This window comes from Sceloporus occidentalis, unplaced genomic scaffold, assembly GCF_023333645.1.
Source record: "Sceloporus occidentalis isolate IW3139 unplaced genomic scaffold, rSceOcc1.0.p SCAF_348, whole genome shotgun sequence".
NCBI classification, from domain to species: Eukaryota; Metazoa; Chordata; class Lepidosauria; order Squamata; family Phrynosomatidae; genus Sceloporus; species Sceloporus occidentalis.
The window spans coordinates 381895-399674 of record NW_028317328.1 but is presented as its reverse complement, the minus strand read 5'-3'; the positions used below and the strand labels follow the sequence as shown (position 1 = coordinate 399674).

Genomic DNA, 17780 nt, shown 5'->3' with positions numbered 1-17780 from the left:
AATAAAGAAGTATTTAAACATTTCATTTTCTAACCAATGGGCTAATATTAGGGACACTGTATCTTAAAGTTTCTACAGTAAAGTAATATATTTAACAGGGGGATGTGTGCAGTGGCGACTCTAGAAACAATATATAGGGGGGCACACAAGATATCACAGTCAAACTGCGGGGGCATTAATAATTTCCACCATTAAATCATACCACTGAAAAAACATATTATATATAAATATATATATTTTGCCAAAAGTAATGTGCTATGGAATGATACTTTTGCTATTGGACTAACAATACTTGATCATTCAACATGGGAAGCCTGAAGCCACAATTTAGTACAACTAATCCTTGAAATAAATATTATAGAGTAAATAACACAATACCTTAACTTTTCCACTAAATGATTTCAGGGCCTTGAACGTTTTGCCCCTTGAAGTTACTACAACTTCAGGAGGGCATTTTATCTCTGGATAAGTATAAATGAAATAATTCCTATTGTAAGTTAAGTGCCAGGAAACAGATGACCAAACATACACGCCAACACAGGCTCTGTCACACCGGCAACCAAACACACACACCAGGACAGGCTCTGCCACACCAACACCCAAACACACACCAGGGCAGGCTCTGCCACACCAACACCCAAACACACACCAGGACAGGCACTGCTACACTGATAACCAAAAAACACACAAACAGCAGGACACAATCTATGTCACAGACTTCTACATCAGGATGGATTTTTCACACTGCATTGTCATTTATACCCCCCTTAGTGTTTTTGCCCTTTGTGTATTGATGCCCCAGCCAGCACCCTTTTAGTATAGAATAATGTGGTGCCCCCACACCCTTGTATGATCACCTCCAGCCACCACTATTTGTATTAATGCCCCCAGCAAGCCCCTCCCTTTACTATTGATTTATGCAATGGCCCCATCGCATATATGCGTTAGACATGCATTTTTAACTACATAATGAGTACTTATCTCTTTGAAGTAAAGACTATGATTGAAACATGATTTCAACTGTTAGTTTTGTTAATATTAGACCCTGCTGCCGATATATATAAATAGTAAATCCTACTGATATATATATAAATATTAGCCCTTGCTGCCCATATATATTATCATTAGCCCCAGTTGCCCATATATATATTAATATTAGTCCCTGCTGCCGATATATATAAATATATATATTAGACCCTGCTGGCGATAGCAGGTATAGATCAACACATTAACACACAAATGCAGCTTTGCATGTATAGATCAATTGAAATTCACTTGTAATCTCAGCACTGAAGGTATATATCAAATAAACAGAATCAGACATACAAATCCTGTATTTGCTGGTATACAATAATAATAATAATATGAAACATAGCATTGCAGGTATCAAATAAATACATGGAAACAGCATTGCAGGTATTCATCAACTGAACAAGACATACAAACCCTGTAACATAAATAATGTATGCAAACATAGCATAGCAGATATGGATCTACAGAATAACACAAAAACCCAGCTTTGCAGGTATAGATCAATTGGAATTCACATACCATAAAAAGGTATATTTAAAACCCCCTAAATTACAGGCATAGATCACAGGTTACACACCCCAAAGTCAGCCCTGGCGCCCACATAAAACCTGGCCAGCACCCAAATTACACACATAAGATTTGCCATCTTTGTCCCCAAATAGCCCAGCACAAATCATCTTTGTCTCCAAACAGCCTGGCCTGTGCCACCTTTGTCCCATATTCACCCTGCCTGTGCCATCTTGGTCCCCAAGGCCGAAACATCCTGCTAGTGCCATCTTTGTCCTTCCACAATTATACATGCTCTCCCTCATTCAGACAACTCATCCACGTATTAACTCATGCTCTCCCTCATTCAGACAACTGATCCACATATTAACTCATACTCTCTCTCATTCAGACAACTCATCCACCTATTAACTCATGCTCTCTCTCATTCAGACAACTCATCCACATATTAACTCATGCTCGCCCTCATTCAGACAACTCATCCACATATTAATTCATACTCACTCATTCACACAATGCATCCGCACATTAATTCATACTCACTCATTCACACTTTACTTATTTCAATACTCTTACTACCCTCTTTCTCGCTATGTACCGCTCTCCCTCCCTTATCACTTTCTACCCCTTCTCCCTCCCTTATCACTTTCTACCCCTTCTGCCTCCCTTATCACTTTCTAACCCCTCTACCTCCTCACTATCTGCCCTTTGTAGTTCACTCACCTTAGAGTCCTGCGGCGGGAGAATGAGGCTTCCGTCTTCCTGCTCTGCCGCGGCGCGTGCTTCTTCACTGCTGAGCGCCAGATATGACATCCTATGCCGGCGCTCAGCATGAAATGCCATCACTGCGACGGAGGTAGAGGCCTCGTGGAGGAGGCTGAGGGGGGCCGAGCGGTTGCTAGGCGCACCTCCTTCTCCTCCGCGTCAAAAAAAAAATCGTTTGAGGCTGCCTGGAACTTAAAGTTCCATTGCGGGATTGTCCTGGGCAACTCGTTTGGTGGTTCCAAATTCGGCGGTGGGGGCAATTGCCCCCCCCTTGCCCCCCTGTAGTGACGCCACTGGATGTATGTATTTGCAATGTAAACATATTGGTCCAATTAGATTTTTTTTTTACTCTTTTCAGAAATATTGTCAAATGTTAAGTGTTTGCAATGAGTTTATAATTTAAGTTCTATATCTTTAAATGTTGATAGTAAAACAGCTCTGCCTAATACAAAAATAGTATTCTTGATTACTTTATCTATATTTTCACTGTTGAAGTTACTATATGTGTAATGCTAATCTGAAACAAATCTGATAGGTTGACCACTGATTTGAAACTAGTGGCTCAACTGCAGTGGCAGGCAGGGGTAGACACAAGGTAGCCCAGTATGTTAAGCATCATGGAAAAGTAAGTAGTAAATGGAGGACAAAAAGGTTAGTTTTTATATGTTTATGGATTGGCACTGCGGCTCCTGTGGAATGCGCATTTCATGATTCTCAGCCATCCATTACAACAACATGACAAATGTAATAACAGCATTTTGAGTGCCAAATGTTACCACAACTATTGGAAAACTACTAAGTGTCCTATTTTGGTTCCAAGCCTTTATGTCCCACTTTTACTCCCCTCAAACTACCCTCTTTTTTGTAATACCTCAGAATGCTACTGCAACTCCCAATAATAGAGCCAGCAATAGTAGCTAGATTGGGCTTGGGGGGCTACAATAAGTCTACAGTACAAACTCATTTTTGTTGATTACATCTTCAATACTATTTAGTAACCATTTTGCAAGCCAAATTTCATGACAATTGTAGTTATAGACTGAGGTTGGGGTGGCCTACACTACTCACTGAATGCAGCTTGGCGCTGTGCATTATGGCCAAACATCTCCACTTTGGTCTCCTCTGTCCACAGGAAGTTGTTCCAGAAGTCTTTTGGTTTGCTCAGATGCAACTTTGCAAACCTAGCAGCCCTTCCAAACCAACCATACTTTTTTTTAATGTCTTCTTGTCAGTCTTTTTATATTGTCATGAGCTTTAAAATGTAACATGCTAACCGAGGCCTGTAGAGTCAGATGCCACTCTGTTTTTTGCAATTTATGAGAATTGCACGGCTTGACCTTGGGGTGAATTTGCTGGGACGTCTACTCCTGGGGAGATTGGCAACTGTCTTCAATGTTTTGCTTTTTTGAATAATCTTTCTCAGTGTAGAATGATGGACTTTAAATTGTTTGTAAATGGCCTTATAACCCTTCCAGATTGATGAGCAACAACAACTGCTTCTCTGAGATCATTGCGGATGTCTTTACTTCTTGACTGCGAAAACTTAGTGTCATGCCCCTCTCACCCTTACCTGCTCTCCCCAGCTGTCCTCCGTCACTGCAGGCCATCCAAAAGCTCCACGATCACGGAGTAGGCCGTAGCCCAGGACTTCCAGGTGTTGCCCAGACATCAGCATAATGTTGCACACCTGTGGAGGGGAGGTGAAGCCTGCCTCCACCATCAACTATCCACCAATAATGTTCACACACAGTGTAACCCTGTGATTTTGCCCCCTTCACCCCGAGACTCCTCTCTGACAACCAATCCAGTGAGGAGCTTGTTCAACACAGGGGAGGAGTAGATACCTCCAACACTATAAAAATCCCTCAGACTGGGACCACTTTACTTCAGTGTTCCAGAACTTTGGTTCCTGTATATCCTTGGACTCCAGATTCCTGTGACTCTCTGCTCGCCTTGCTACAGACCCTTTTTTGGATTCTCTATTATTTGACCTTTGGCTCTTCTATTGGACTAACCCACTTGTCTGTCTCCTGACCCTAGCTTGGACTACCGTTTTCTCTGATCACCACTGGCCTCTGACCTATTGGACTGTTCCTGACATTATTTTGGACTATCATCATCTCTCATGCTCCAAACCCAATCCTGACACTTCGGCTTTTGTAGAGGTGTTCACATTTGCTGATAATAAATTACTCAAGGCCATTTGATTAACAGCACCTGTCTGCTAGTTAGCATCTTAATTCCTGTGAAATCAGAAACGGTGTACTTCGTTTTGCACACATGGCTTCTCCAATTCAGTTTTACTTTTGTTCAATACATAATGACACAGTGGAATATGTCATGTGTTGTTGTTCATCTGAGGTTGTATTTAACTGATTTTTAGATCTGCTATGGAACAGATGATTTTTAGGTCCTGTTATGTAAATCCATAGAATTCAAAGACAATGTATTTCACACGACTGTAATTGTTTATATCAACTGGTAACTAGCATTTGCCTCCCACCAGAAAACCCCTCTCCTGAGCCAGCAAAGGTAGGCAATGTGGATGAGGTAAGGAGCTATTGGGGTGGCAGAGGGAAAATATGGGTAGGATACCCATCTGTCTTAGATATCAGGTCAATGAAGGGTCTGAATGAGTCATCGCCATACTGTGTGACCCTGTGATTTTACTCTGAGATTGCAATAAAAACCCTGAGATTCAGGGTCAAACCCTGAGTGTCCCCATGTGTGCCCACTCCAATTTTTAGTAAGAGAAAATAACGTTTAAAAAAACAAATGAAAGATATAAATTAATTGACGTACCAACACCACTGAGATAAGGGCTTATTGTCTTCCACGCTCCTATGCTTCCTTGGCGAAAATGCTGACCAACAGCTAATTCCAAATATAACAATGGCATCCCTTCCACGATTAGCATGATAAGGTATGGAATCAAAAAACCACCTATAAGAGAAAATGATAAACATTATAGACTGTGAGGCAGTAGATAGGCTAATCATTCATAGAGTGAACACAAAAAGGAAAACATTGTATGATTGCTTCCAATCATTAGCAGTGAAATTGGTATGGTGTTTGGTAGGGCTGTGCTGGCTTTGGGGGGCCCTGGACAGCCCCCCACAATGCAAGGAGCTATGCCATGCCAGTGAATCTAGAGAAGGGGCTCTTCCTGAATAATTTCTCAAGGGCCCAAACATCCTTCATCTGGCCTTATCAAGTGTGGCAGAAGCCCTGTATCAGCATGAGCTAATCAGGCTGTCTAAGCTTGTAGTTTACGGTATTTAATTTTTCCAAAACATCATAGGGACCTTGCCAATGTGGTAGAAGTTTACTCTCTGCTGTGGGAATCAACACATTGCTCTGTCCTCTTGTTAAAACTCCCTCACTGCAGCCGTCCGGTTATAAAGTAACTTCTGGGCCCCTTGCGCTTTTTCCATGTATTGGTGAACAAGGGGAACAACGCTAGTCATGCGCTTCTGCATCTGTTCTACATACTGTACAACACTAGTTCCTTGTACCCCTTGCCCTTCCCAATCCTCTTTGAGTACATCCGACATCCCTTTCGGATATCTACTATATAAGAGCTCAAACGAGGAAAAACCAGTTGAACTCTGGGGAACCTCTCGTATCGCAAATAATATGTATGGGAGTAGCATATCCCAGGCTCTTCCCTCTCTACTGACCACTTTCCTTAACATCCCCTTGAGAGTGCGATTAAACCTTTCGACGAGTCCGTCAGTCTGACGGTGGTACACTGAGGTTTTCAAGGCATGTATTTTAGAGGTAGCCTTTGCGTAAAGGTATGGCTTCGGGATACCGAGTGGCATAATTAAGTATGACCACGATATACTGGTGCCAAGGAACTGACTTCTTGAAGGGGCCTACTATGTCCATGCCCCTGGCCAAAATAACCTCCATAGGATCCTCTCCTGCGTTTTTCTCTACCCCTAGGTGACCTCCTTACAGGTGTGTGTGTCAGGGTACCAGTGAATCAGGATGGAGGCAAAATGGTACTGGTCAAAATGTTTATTAAAATAAAATAATAACAAGAATCCAAAGCATAAGACAAGCGGATGATCGTGGATCAAGCAAAGGTCAGGAGCCAGAACGGGTAGTCACACAAGCCAAGATCAGGAGTCCAGAAATCCACGTAGTCCAAAATCAAGCAGGAGTCAGCATCAGAATAGGAGTCAAGCAGGCCTGGTCATACACAAGAATCAAACACTGGAAGCACGCACTCACGGGCTGGAACTACAAAAGGGCAACCAGCAACTGAACTAGCTGGGAAATGTAGTCACAGCCTGCAGGAAGAGAAGGGGTTAACTTGGACAGAAAAGTTATAAGAGGAAGTGGGTGCGGCCTAACAAACAGAGAGCCATGAGGAGGAGGAAAGCCAGTACAGGTAGGCCGAAACCCTTACAGTACCCCTCCCCTAACGACCAGGTTTAGAGGGGAAGTGCGTATGAAAGGCTCGTACCAGTCTAGGGGCATGAACACCCAGGGTAGGCACCCAAGATCGTTCCTCAGGTCCGTAACCTTTCCAATGAACGAAATACTGCAGGCGACCCCTAGACACACGAGAATCGATGATAGACTGAACTTCATATTCATCATGACCATTAACCGGAATGAGGCGAGGAGCTGAAGCAGTGAATTGGTTGCAAACAAGTGGTTTCAGCAGTGAGACATGGACATTCGAATTACGCATGTTGGGAGGAAGATCTAAGGCATAAACCACCGGATTAACCTTGCGCAGAATACTGTAGGGACCCACAAAACGAGGGGCCAGTTTAGGGCTGAAACAACTAATTGATAAAATTGATAATAATCGATAATGAAAATCGTTGACAATGATTTTCATTATCGATTAGTCTAATCAATTTTTATTGAAAAACTCCTCTCCTTATATAATCCGACCTCAAACAGAGATCGGATTATAACACCAGAATCCAGATCCCCCGCAACACTGCAGGGGACCTGGATTCACCTCACTGTCAGCCGGTGGGTGTCCGTGCGATGCGCACAGACAACTTCCGCCTCTCCCCTCCACTTCCGCTGGGGCTCCTACGATGCAGCGCCAGCATCACATGATGTAGAAGCCCCAGCATAAGTGAAGGGGAGTAACCTCTGTGCACATCGTGCAGACCCCCGCCGGCTGACTGAGAATCGAGGTCTCCTGCAGAGGATCATCCTGTCAGCTGGTGGGGGTCTGCACGATGTGCACAGACAGCCTCTGTTACTCCCCTTCACTTACGCTGAGGCTTCTGTGAAGCTCCAGCGAAAGTGCCTGTCAGCAACGGAGGTTCGCAAAACACCAGGGAGTCGGGAGAGAGGCAGAGTGGTGTATGGGAGGGGGGAGGAGGCAGAGGGGTGTATGGGAGCCACGCTACCATATACCACTCTGCCTCTCTACCCGACTCCCTGGTGTCTTGTGAACCTCCATTGCTGACAGGAGGCAGAGTGGTGTATGGGAGGGGGAGAGAGGCAGAGTGGTGTATGGGAGTGGTGTATGGGAGTGGTGTATGGGAGGGGGGAGGAGGCAGAGTGGTGTATGGGAGGGGGAGGAGGCAGAGTGGTGTATGGGAGTGGTGTATGGGAGGGGGAGGAGGCAGAGTGGTGTATGGAAGTGGTGTACGGGAGGGGGAAGGAGGCAGAGTGGTGTATGGGAGGGGGGAGGAGGCAGAGTGGTGTATGGGAGGGGGAAGGAGGCAGAGTGGTGTATGGGTGAGTTATAGTGGTGTATGGGGGTATAATGAATTTCAGGGAGGCAGAGTGGCATATCTGGGGGAGTTGGAGTTAGAGTGGTGTATAGGGGAGGTAGAGTGGTGTATGGGGGTATAATGAATTTCAGAGTGGCATATCTGGGGGAGGCAGAGTGGTGAATCAGGGAGTATAATGAATTTCAGGGTGGTGCAGAGGGCATTTATGGGGGCAGAGTGGCATATCAGGGTGCACAGTGGCATATAGGGAGGTATAAGGCATAAATGGGGGCGAGTGGCATATTGGAAGTTATAAGGCATATCAGGGGGCACAGTGGCATATAGGGGGTATAAGGCATATCAATATTAGGCATATTAGGGGGGCATAAGACATAACTGGGGGTAAAAGGTATATAAGGGGGCTCAGTTGCATATCACTGGCATATAAGGAGTATAAGGCATATCAGGGGGCACAGTGGAATCTCTGGCATACAGGAGGTATAAGGCATATCTGGGGAAAGAGTGGTAAGCTGGGGGTCAGATGTGCATAACTGGGGGCAGTTTGGTAAATAAAAGAAAATATAAAAAAGGTTTTTTTCTCATAGTTTTTATTAAATATGAAAAATAGTTAACATATGAATTAATATTTACTAATAACTTTGTATTAAAACCTAGTTTGGGAAACACTGTTTGGATTCTTGTAGCTTTTATTATTATGTCAGTAAAATAAGAAGGTATAGGAATAGAGAAATGCCATTGTGATAAAGAGATGAAAGTGTAAATTGTAAGTTTTTCATTACATTCTTTTAAATAAAATAAAAAAATAGCATTTTTTTATCCGATTAATTGATTAAAAATAATTGGCCAACTAATCGATTATTAAAATAATCCTTAGTTGCAGCCCTAGGCCAGTTTGTGAGAGGGAACTCGGAGGTTCAGATTGAGAGAGGATAACCAAACCCTCTCCCCGACCTGGTAGGAAGGAGCCGGAAGTCGTTTGCGGTCAGCCTGGAGCTTGTAACGTCGTGCCGATAACTGGAGTGAGTCCTTGACCCGTGCCCACATGGATCGGAGTTCGCGTAGACGGTCATCGAGAGCAGGAATGCTCTGGGGTGGAAAGCTATCGTGTAGCATGGCAGGTTGCATCCCGTAGTTTACCAGGAAAGGCGAGAGACCAGAGGCGGTGGATACATGGCTATTACGAGCAACCTCCGCCCAAGGCAACAGGTCAGACCAGTTGTTCTGATGATCCGAAACATAACTGTACTGCTCCAAGCCCTGGTTTGAGCACTCTGCGGCTCCGTTAGATTGTGGGTGGTAAGCCGAGGAAAAGGAAAGGCATATCCCCAACTGGAGACAAAAGGCATGCCAAAAGTGAGACACAAACTGACTCCCTCTATCCGAGACTATTTCTTTAGGTATTCCATGCAGCCAAAAGATCTCCCTACTAAAGACGTTTGCCAATTCTTGTGCAGATGGGAGTTTCTTAAGTGGGATACAATGGTGCATCTTGGAGAACCGATCCACTACCATCAGAATGACAGTATTGTTAAGGGAGGGAGGAAGTTCCACAATGAAGTCCATAGAAATGTGTGTCCAAGGTCTTTTGCCATTGGGAATAGGTTGCAGTAAACCCACAGGAAGATGCCTCAGATCTTTACTTTGAGCACAAGTCTGGCAGGAGACAATAAATTCCTTAATATCATTGCGGATCTTGGGCCACCAGAACTGGAGGGGTCATACCCCAAATCATTTGATTCTTACCAGGGTGGCCTGTGGCCTTAGATCAATGGTAAGTGCGCAACAAGGAATGTCAGAGGGGAACAGGTACGTAGCACTTGCTAGGCGGTGTGCACGGTGGAGCCTGATTTTGTGCAGCCAAGATTTTCTCCCCCAATGGGGAGGTCAGACTGGTATGGATGCTTGCCAGGATGCGATCGGGAGGAATAATCGGTGTCGGAGGCACTTCTTTGGAAGAGGAAGTGAATTGTCGAGATAAAGCATCCGCACATACGTTTTTCGAGCCCGGGAGATAAGATACCAGAAAATTGAACCTGGAAAGGAAGGCCCACCGAGCTTGCTGAGGAGTCAATCTTTTGGCCTCAGAGAAGTAGGTCAAAGTAGAAGTAGAATCAAAACAAGTGTCATGGTCCCGTCGAGGAGATGACGCCATTCCTTGAGTGCCAAAATTATAGCCAGAAGTTCCCTATCACCAATCTCGTAGTTGCATTCGGCTGGAGAGAGTTTTTTAGAGAAGAAGCCACACAGGTGTAGCGGGCCTTCAGGTTTAGGACGTTGAGACGGAAGGGCGCCTACTCCTGTCTCAGATGCATCTACCTCCAAGATGAATGGCAGTGTCGGGTCTGGGTGAACCAAGACGGGAGCGGACGTGAATGCTTTTTTCAAACGCCTGAATCACACCCAGAGGCCATCTTAAAGGATCGGGTGAGATCAGTGATGGGTTTGACCAAATCAGAGAAGTTGCAAATGAATTTGCGGTAATAATTAGCGAAACCGAGGAAGCGTAGGACAGACCGAAGACCAACAGGACGGGGCCAATTAAGTACCGCAGAAACCTTTTGAGGGTCCCTAGAAAAGCCTTTATCAGAAATAATATAGCCCAAAAACGCAAGCTGGTCTTTATGGAACTCGCATTTCTCCAACTTACAGTATAAGCCATTCTCTCGGAGGCATTGGGGACACGTTTGATATGGGTCTCGAGAGAAGGCGAGTGTATGAGTATATCATCTAGGTATACAACAACACACTTCTGTAGCATCTCTGAGTACATCATTGATAAACTCCTGGAAGACAGCAGGGGCATTGCATAAGCCAAAAGGCATAACCACATATTCATAGTGCCCACTTCTGGTATTAAATGCTGTCTTCCACTTGTGTCCTTGCTTAATGCGTACCAAATTGTAGGCCCCACGTAAATCAAACTTGGTGAACAGCTTGGCCCCTTTTAAAAGATCAAAGAGCTCAGTGATCAACGGTAATGGATATGCATTTTTGATTGTAATTTTATTCAGACCTTTGTCCCGGTCAGGACTACTTGCCAAGCCGTGAGTGTGTGGAGGGCATGAGCATGAAGGGGTTAATAGCACCAGGCCTCTGGATTTAAAAACGTGACCCCTTAACAAGGCATAAATTATACCAAATTAACCCCCAAATCCTGCCTGTATCCCCCCAGGTAGTCTGCCACCACTCACGATTTTGATACCGGATTCGTGAGAAATCCAAATTAGAACATTTCTCTCTCTCTCTATATATATATAAATATATATATATATATCAACCCACCCCGGGCAAACAACAGTATATATATATATATCCTCTAGAACTTAATAACAATATGGTAACGTGTTATCCTCTCTTAGGGTTTGTGGATATCAATACTCTAGACAGACTTAGATTATGAGTATTTTAATAACAAAAAGACAAAGATTACACAGTGCCACAATTACAAAAAACAAGACATACAAAATAAAAATAAAACAGCAAACAGTTTTTAAAACAAAGGGACTTAAACACAGGACCCTCACTCACGAGTTTCTCCAATAAGTAGGCCTGTGGGAACTCCTTAAATCCAGACAGTTTCTTATGATGTTGTTCTGATAACAGAATATTGTGGAGTTCTGCTTTGAGGTCGCTGCATTGTCCCTAAAATCAGGCTCTTTTGCAAGAAAACACCCCTCTGACCACATGACCAATTATATGACACCTTTTCCAAGAATTGGTTCCCATCTTTGATGTGCCAATAAGTTATGGTGGGGTAAAGGAATTCCTATAACTCAGGGTCCTTATCTGTTAGGCCATGAATCACCACAGGGGTCCTTTGGGAAGATGACACTTCTAGCCAGAACAGATACAGAGGGCATGCACAAAGAAGCACATTTAATTCAACCTCAGATTAACTCATTGAATGCTTAAAGAAAGAAACTAACCACCTCTGCTGGGTTACCCTTCCATGCATCCACTACATTATATGAGTAAATCATGACATGCGAACCAAATTGTAGGCTCACGTAAATCAAACTTGGTGATACAGCTTTTTGATTGTAATTTTATTCAGACCTCTGTAATCAATACAGGGCTTAAGTTCAGCCCCCTTCTCTTTGACAAAGAAAAAAATGGCCCTAGTGGGGGAAGTGGATTTATGTATAAATCCCCTAGCCAGGGCATTGGAGTGGCAACACCAGGGTAGCATCAGTACAAAGGAGCTTGATGACTTCACGAAGACACTCCTTTTGGCAAGAAGGCGACCAGGCTAATACCTCAGACTGCCGCCAGTCAGGGGTAGGATTATGTTTTTGTAACCAGGGATAGCCCAATACCACGGGAAAGTAATGAGATCATCTGGAACTGGATCTTCGCCTGATGGAGAGTCCCGATGGACATGGAGAGAGGAATCGTCTCCTTGGTAATAAGCGAAGGCTGCAGAGGCCTACCATCAATGGCCTGGACGGCCAAGGGCTTCTCCCTGTTAATAACAGGTATACAATGGTTAGCCACAAAGGAGGTGTCAATAAAGGCATCGGCAGCACCTGAGTCTATGAGTGCTTTGGTAACAATCAAAGCAACCGGCCATGACAGAACAACCGTAACTAGAGGATTGTTTTTGAAGATGTTAGGGGACCGGGTAAGCCCACCTAGAGTGTGTCCCCGACCAGGCCCTAGGTGCGAGCATTTTTCCGGCCGAGTTGGGCAGGAACGTAGCAAATGTCCACTCTGGCCACAGTAAAGACATAGGCCCTCCCTCCTACGGTACGCTCTCTCAGAGAGCCGGGTAGCCCCCATGGGCTCAACGCCCTCCGGCAGGACGTCCACAGGAGGCGTCCACAGGAGGCGTCCACAGGAGGCGCGGGAGGAACAGGTGGGTTCAAAAAGGTTGGCGCCAACCTTATAGGATGCCTCCTATGGCGTTCCTTGAAAGAGGGTCTTGTATCAATAAGGGTCAGGAAAGTGATTAAGGCTTTGAGGTTAGTAGGGAGATCCCTGGCTGCTACTTCATCCTTAATGGAATCGTTCAGACCATGGAATAAAGCAGCCACTAGAGCCTCTTTGTTCCACCCGACCCCCTCGGCCCAGGTATGGAACTCAGACACATAATCAGACACAGTCCTATTACACTGGTGAATGGACATAAGGTGTTTGGCAGAAGAGGTAGCGCAGGCCGGAACGTCGAAGAAGAAGAAGAAGAAAGAAACAACGGGCCGATTCGCCTCCCAAAGAGAATTAGCCCATGCTAGAGCTTTGTCAGTTAGTAGCGAGATCAGGAAACCAACCCTGGCCCGCTCGGTCGGAAAAGCATTTGTACTGCAGCAGCCAACTGGTCCAACCTGTGATCCTGTTGGTCTAACCGTAGGAACGGGATAAGTACCAGTACCATCAGGATTCATGGCCCTTTCATAATGTCAGGGTACCAGTGAATCAGGACAGAGACAAAAAGGTACTGGTCAAAATGTTTATTAAATTAAAATAATAACAAGAATCCAAAGTATAAGACAAGCGGATGGACGTGGATCAAGCCAAAGTCATGAGTCCAGAAAGCCACGTAGTCCAAAATCAAGCAGGAGTCAGCACCAGAATAGGACTCAAGCAGGCCTGGTCATACACAAGAATCAAACACTGGAAGCACGCACTCACAGGTCTGGAACCACGAAACGGCATGAAGCAACTGAACTAGCTGGGTAATATAGTCACAGCCTTCAGGAAGAGGAGGGGTTAGCTTGGACACAAAAGTTGTAAGAGGAAGGGGGTGCGGCCTAACAAACAGAGAGCCATGAGGAGGAGGAGGAGGAAAGCCAGTACAGGTAGGCCGAAACCCTGACTGTAAGGTTTGTCTTACCGGAAGGAATCCGATATGCAGGACTGGAACACACTTGCTCAAGAACAGAACACACGCAAGGGGCCTGGAGAGGATAACAGGGCACTTGGTGGTGTAGCTGTAAGCACGAGTGGTCAGAGGGCAACCGTTTAGCAGACCAGGGTCGGGACGCCAGAGGTACACGTAGTCGGGTCGGATAGCCAAGGTCAGGATGCCAGAGGTACACGTAGTCGGGTTGGATAGCCAAGGTCAGGATGCCAGAGGTACACGTAGTAGCAGGGAGAGCCAGGGTCAGGAAACCAGAGAAATACAGGAAGCCGTTTAGCAGACCAGGGTCGGATACCGGGAGAACAGGAACAAGATATATATAAATACAGGATACGGGGGGAGCTCACGTAACACGGACAGAACCAGTATAACTGAGCACTGAGGATACTGTGCTCGAGGTTTAAATAGCCCGGGGGGGCGTTCCCCGACGTCCGGGACGTGATCGCGTCCTGCGTCGCCATAGCGACGCAGCGGAATCCAGCCGGCGGTCCGCTTCATGAATATTCATGAAGCGGCCGCGTGCGCGAGCGGCTGCTTCCAGCTCCAGTCTGCGGTGCCGGCGTTTCTGCCGGGGAGGAGAAGAGGACGGCCGGGAGCTGCTTAAGGTAGGTGCCTTACAGGATCCCCCCGCAAGACGCGACCTCCGGGGGCGAGGATGGCCTGGCTTGAGAGGATGTAGTTTATGAAACTTTTGAACACATAATGGAGCATGAACTTGACTTGCCGGTTCCCAGGTCCTTTCTTCTGGGCTATATCCTTTCCATTGTATAAGGTATTCTAGATGCCCTCGACGGATCCTGGAATCTACCACTTTTTGTACCACGTATTCTTCAATCCCGTCGATGACCACTGGTGCAGGAGGAGGAGGTACCCGGTTAGGAAAAGGGTTGGCCACCCAAGGTTTGACCAGCGATACATGGAAAACCGGATGAATCCGACAGCTAGAGGGAAGTTTCAATTGCACTGTCACTGGGTTGATGATTTTCGTGATAGTGTATGGGCCAATGAACTTAGGTCCCAGTTTCTTGGAAGGAATCTGTAGGCGCAAATGACTTGTGGACAGCCAGACTTTGTCGCCACAATGGTAAGTAGGGGGACTGGAACGGTGGCGATCTGCATATGATTTGTAGGCCTTTCTGGCCTTGATTAAGTTTTGCTTCAGGACTTGAAATTGTCTTGTTAGCACGGTGACTCGATCCGAGATCCCGGGAATCGTAGGTTCGGTTGGCAGACCTGGAATCATGATAGGATGGTAACCATAGTTTGCGAAGAATGGAGACATCTTTATAGATCGCTGTGTTTGATTATTATAGGTGAATTCTGCGGAAGGGAGAAATTGGAGCCAATCATTCTGAAGGTGCGTGGTGTAACATCTTAAGTAATGCTCTAATATTTGATTTAAACGTTCGGTCTGACCGTTGGTTTGCGGATGAAAGGCCGTGGACAAAGTGGGACGAATGTGCAGCTTGCGGCAGAACACCTTCCAGAAACGAGATGTGAATTGCACTCCACGGTCTGAAGTGATAGTTCGTGGTAATCCATGAAGCCGGAACACTGTGTCCAGGAACAAGGTGGCTGTGATGGAAGCGGAAGGAATGCCAATTGTGGGAATAAAATGTGCCATTTTGGTGAATCTATCGATCACCACCATGATTGTGTCATGTTTCTTGGAGGGTGGTAGATCGACAATAAAGTCCATAGAAATTTTAGACCAGGGAACCGAAGGAATAGGTAATGGGCGGAGAAGGCCCGTTGGTTTTCTACGGAGGGTCTTGGTACGAGCGCAGGTAGTACATGAACGGACAAACGAGGTCACATCTTGGTCTAGCGAAGGCCACCAGAATTGACGTCGAACGAGGTCTGTAGTCTTCTTAATGCCCCCATGTCCGGAGAGGAGAGAATCATGGCATGCTTGTAGAACCTTTAAACGGGCCGGGGTCGGTACAAATATCTTATCACGGTAGTATAATAAGTTTCGGGTACGATGAACCGGAGGATTAGTTCTCGGAACTACGGCTCTGCGGGATAAGGAGCGAATGAAGTCCATGAGAGATGGTTGGTGTGTGAGGAAGAGGCTGGAAGGAAGAATAGTATCCGGTTGAGTCTCGGGACAACTCGATACAGTAGGTAACCGAGACAAGGCGTCTGCTTTGGTATTACGGGATCCAGGGCGATACGTAATATGAAGGTTAAATCTCGTGAAAAAGAGAGCCCACCGAGCCTGTCTGGAGCATAGACGCCGTGCGGAGCGAAGATACTCCAGGTTCCGGTGGTCAGTATATACCGTTACTGGATGTTGAGTCCCTTCTAGCAGATGACGCCAGGTATCCAGAGCCTGTTTGATGGCCAGTAGTTCTCTGTCCCCCACACTATAGTTCATCTCGGCCGGGGTGAGTTTACGCGAGTAGTAGGCCACAGGATGCAAATTTTGTTTCTCCCCATGTCGTTGGGACAGAACTGCTCCTACCGCTAGATCCGAAGCATCCACCTCCAAATGGAACGGTTCCGCCACCATGGGTTGAATTAGGATGGGAGCAGTGGTGAAGTGTTGTTTGAGAGCGTCGAACGCATTCTGTGCTTCTAGTGTCCAGGCAAAACGGGAGTATTGACGAGTCAACTTGGTGATGGGCGCGATAACATGAGAGAAGTTTCTAATGAATTTGCGATAATAGTTAGCAAAGCCAATAAAACGTTGGACCCCTTTTTTATCAGAAGGTACTGGCCACTCCAAGATAGCTGACACCTTTTTAGGATCCATCTGTAGGTTTCCAGGCGTAATGATGAATCCCAGGAATTCTACCTGATCAGCTTCAAATTGGCATTTTTCCAGCTTAGCATAAAGGTGATGTGTGCGTAGACGGTCGAGAACCATTTTGACCTGGTCGCGGTGATCAGATAGGTTTGACGAGAATATGAGAATATCGTCCAGATAGACCACCATAAAGACATCCAGATAGTCCCGAAAGACGTCATTTAAAAAATGTTGGAAGGTAGCAGGGGCATTGCAGAGCCCAAAGGGCATGACAAGATATTCGAAATGTCCATATCGACTTCGGAAAGCGGTCTTCCACTCATCTCCTTTACATATGCGGACCAAATTATAAGCCCCTCGGAGATCAATCTTGGAAAAGATCCGCGCAGTTTTGAGTCGATCCAGGAGTTCAGGAATAAGAGGTAACGGATATCTGTTTTTAATGGTGATCTTATTTAGTTCCCGATAGTCTACACATGGTCGCAGACTCCCATCTTTCTTTTCTACAAAAAAGATTCCTGCGCCTGCTGGAGAAGTGGAAGGTCGGATGAACCCTTTAGCTATATTTTCTTGGATATAGTCCTTAAGGTGCTGTAATTCAGGTTCGGATAATGGAAATATCCTGCCGAATGGGATGGGAGCGCCAGGGAGGAGATCAATGGGACAGTCATAAGTCCTTTGGGGAGGAAGTGTATCAGCTCCCTTCTTCTCGAAAACATCACGGAACTCTGCATATTGTTTAGGAATACGTGGATCAGGAGGAGGAGGCGAACAATCAGGAAGCAATAGAAGTGTAGGGTGGTCTGTCCGGCATTGATTGCGGCAAAACAGGGATTGGAAGGAGATGGTCCCCTTGGACCAATCAATTGTAGGATTATGGAGTCTTAGCCAGGGTAGGCCAAGAATTACTGGAAACATGGGTGACGGAATAAGGTCAAAGTTCAAGTATTCCGTATGATTATTCCCCAATAGAGCATGAAGTGGTGATGTTTCGTGTGTAACGGGTCCAGTAGACAGGGGGGACCCGTCGACCACTTGTATATGTATGGGAGCTGGCTTAATTGAAGTTGGTATATGCAGTTGTTTGGCAAAGTCCTGGTCCATGAAGCAACTGCTGGCTCCCGAGTCGATGATAGCAGAAACGGTGGTA

The 17780-nt window shown here is 45.7% G+C and overlaps 1 protein-coding gene across 1 annotated transcript in view; it reads right to left on the bottom strand.

The window, feature by feature from the left end:
- The window catches only part of LOC149274085 (sodium- and chloride-dependent transporter XTRP3-like), a 122626-nt gene that overhangs the window by 55684 nt on the left and 49162 nt on the right, over positions 1-17780 (bottom strand). Inside the window, exon 3 of the mRNA XM_089505849.1 lies at positions 5107-5247. Coding sequence (XP_089361975.1) covers positions 5107-5247 — 141 coding nt within the window. The remainder of the gene's footprint in view (positions 1-5106; positions 5248-17780) is intronic.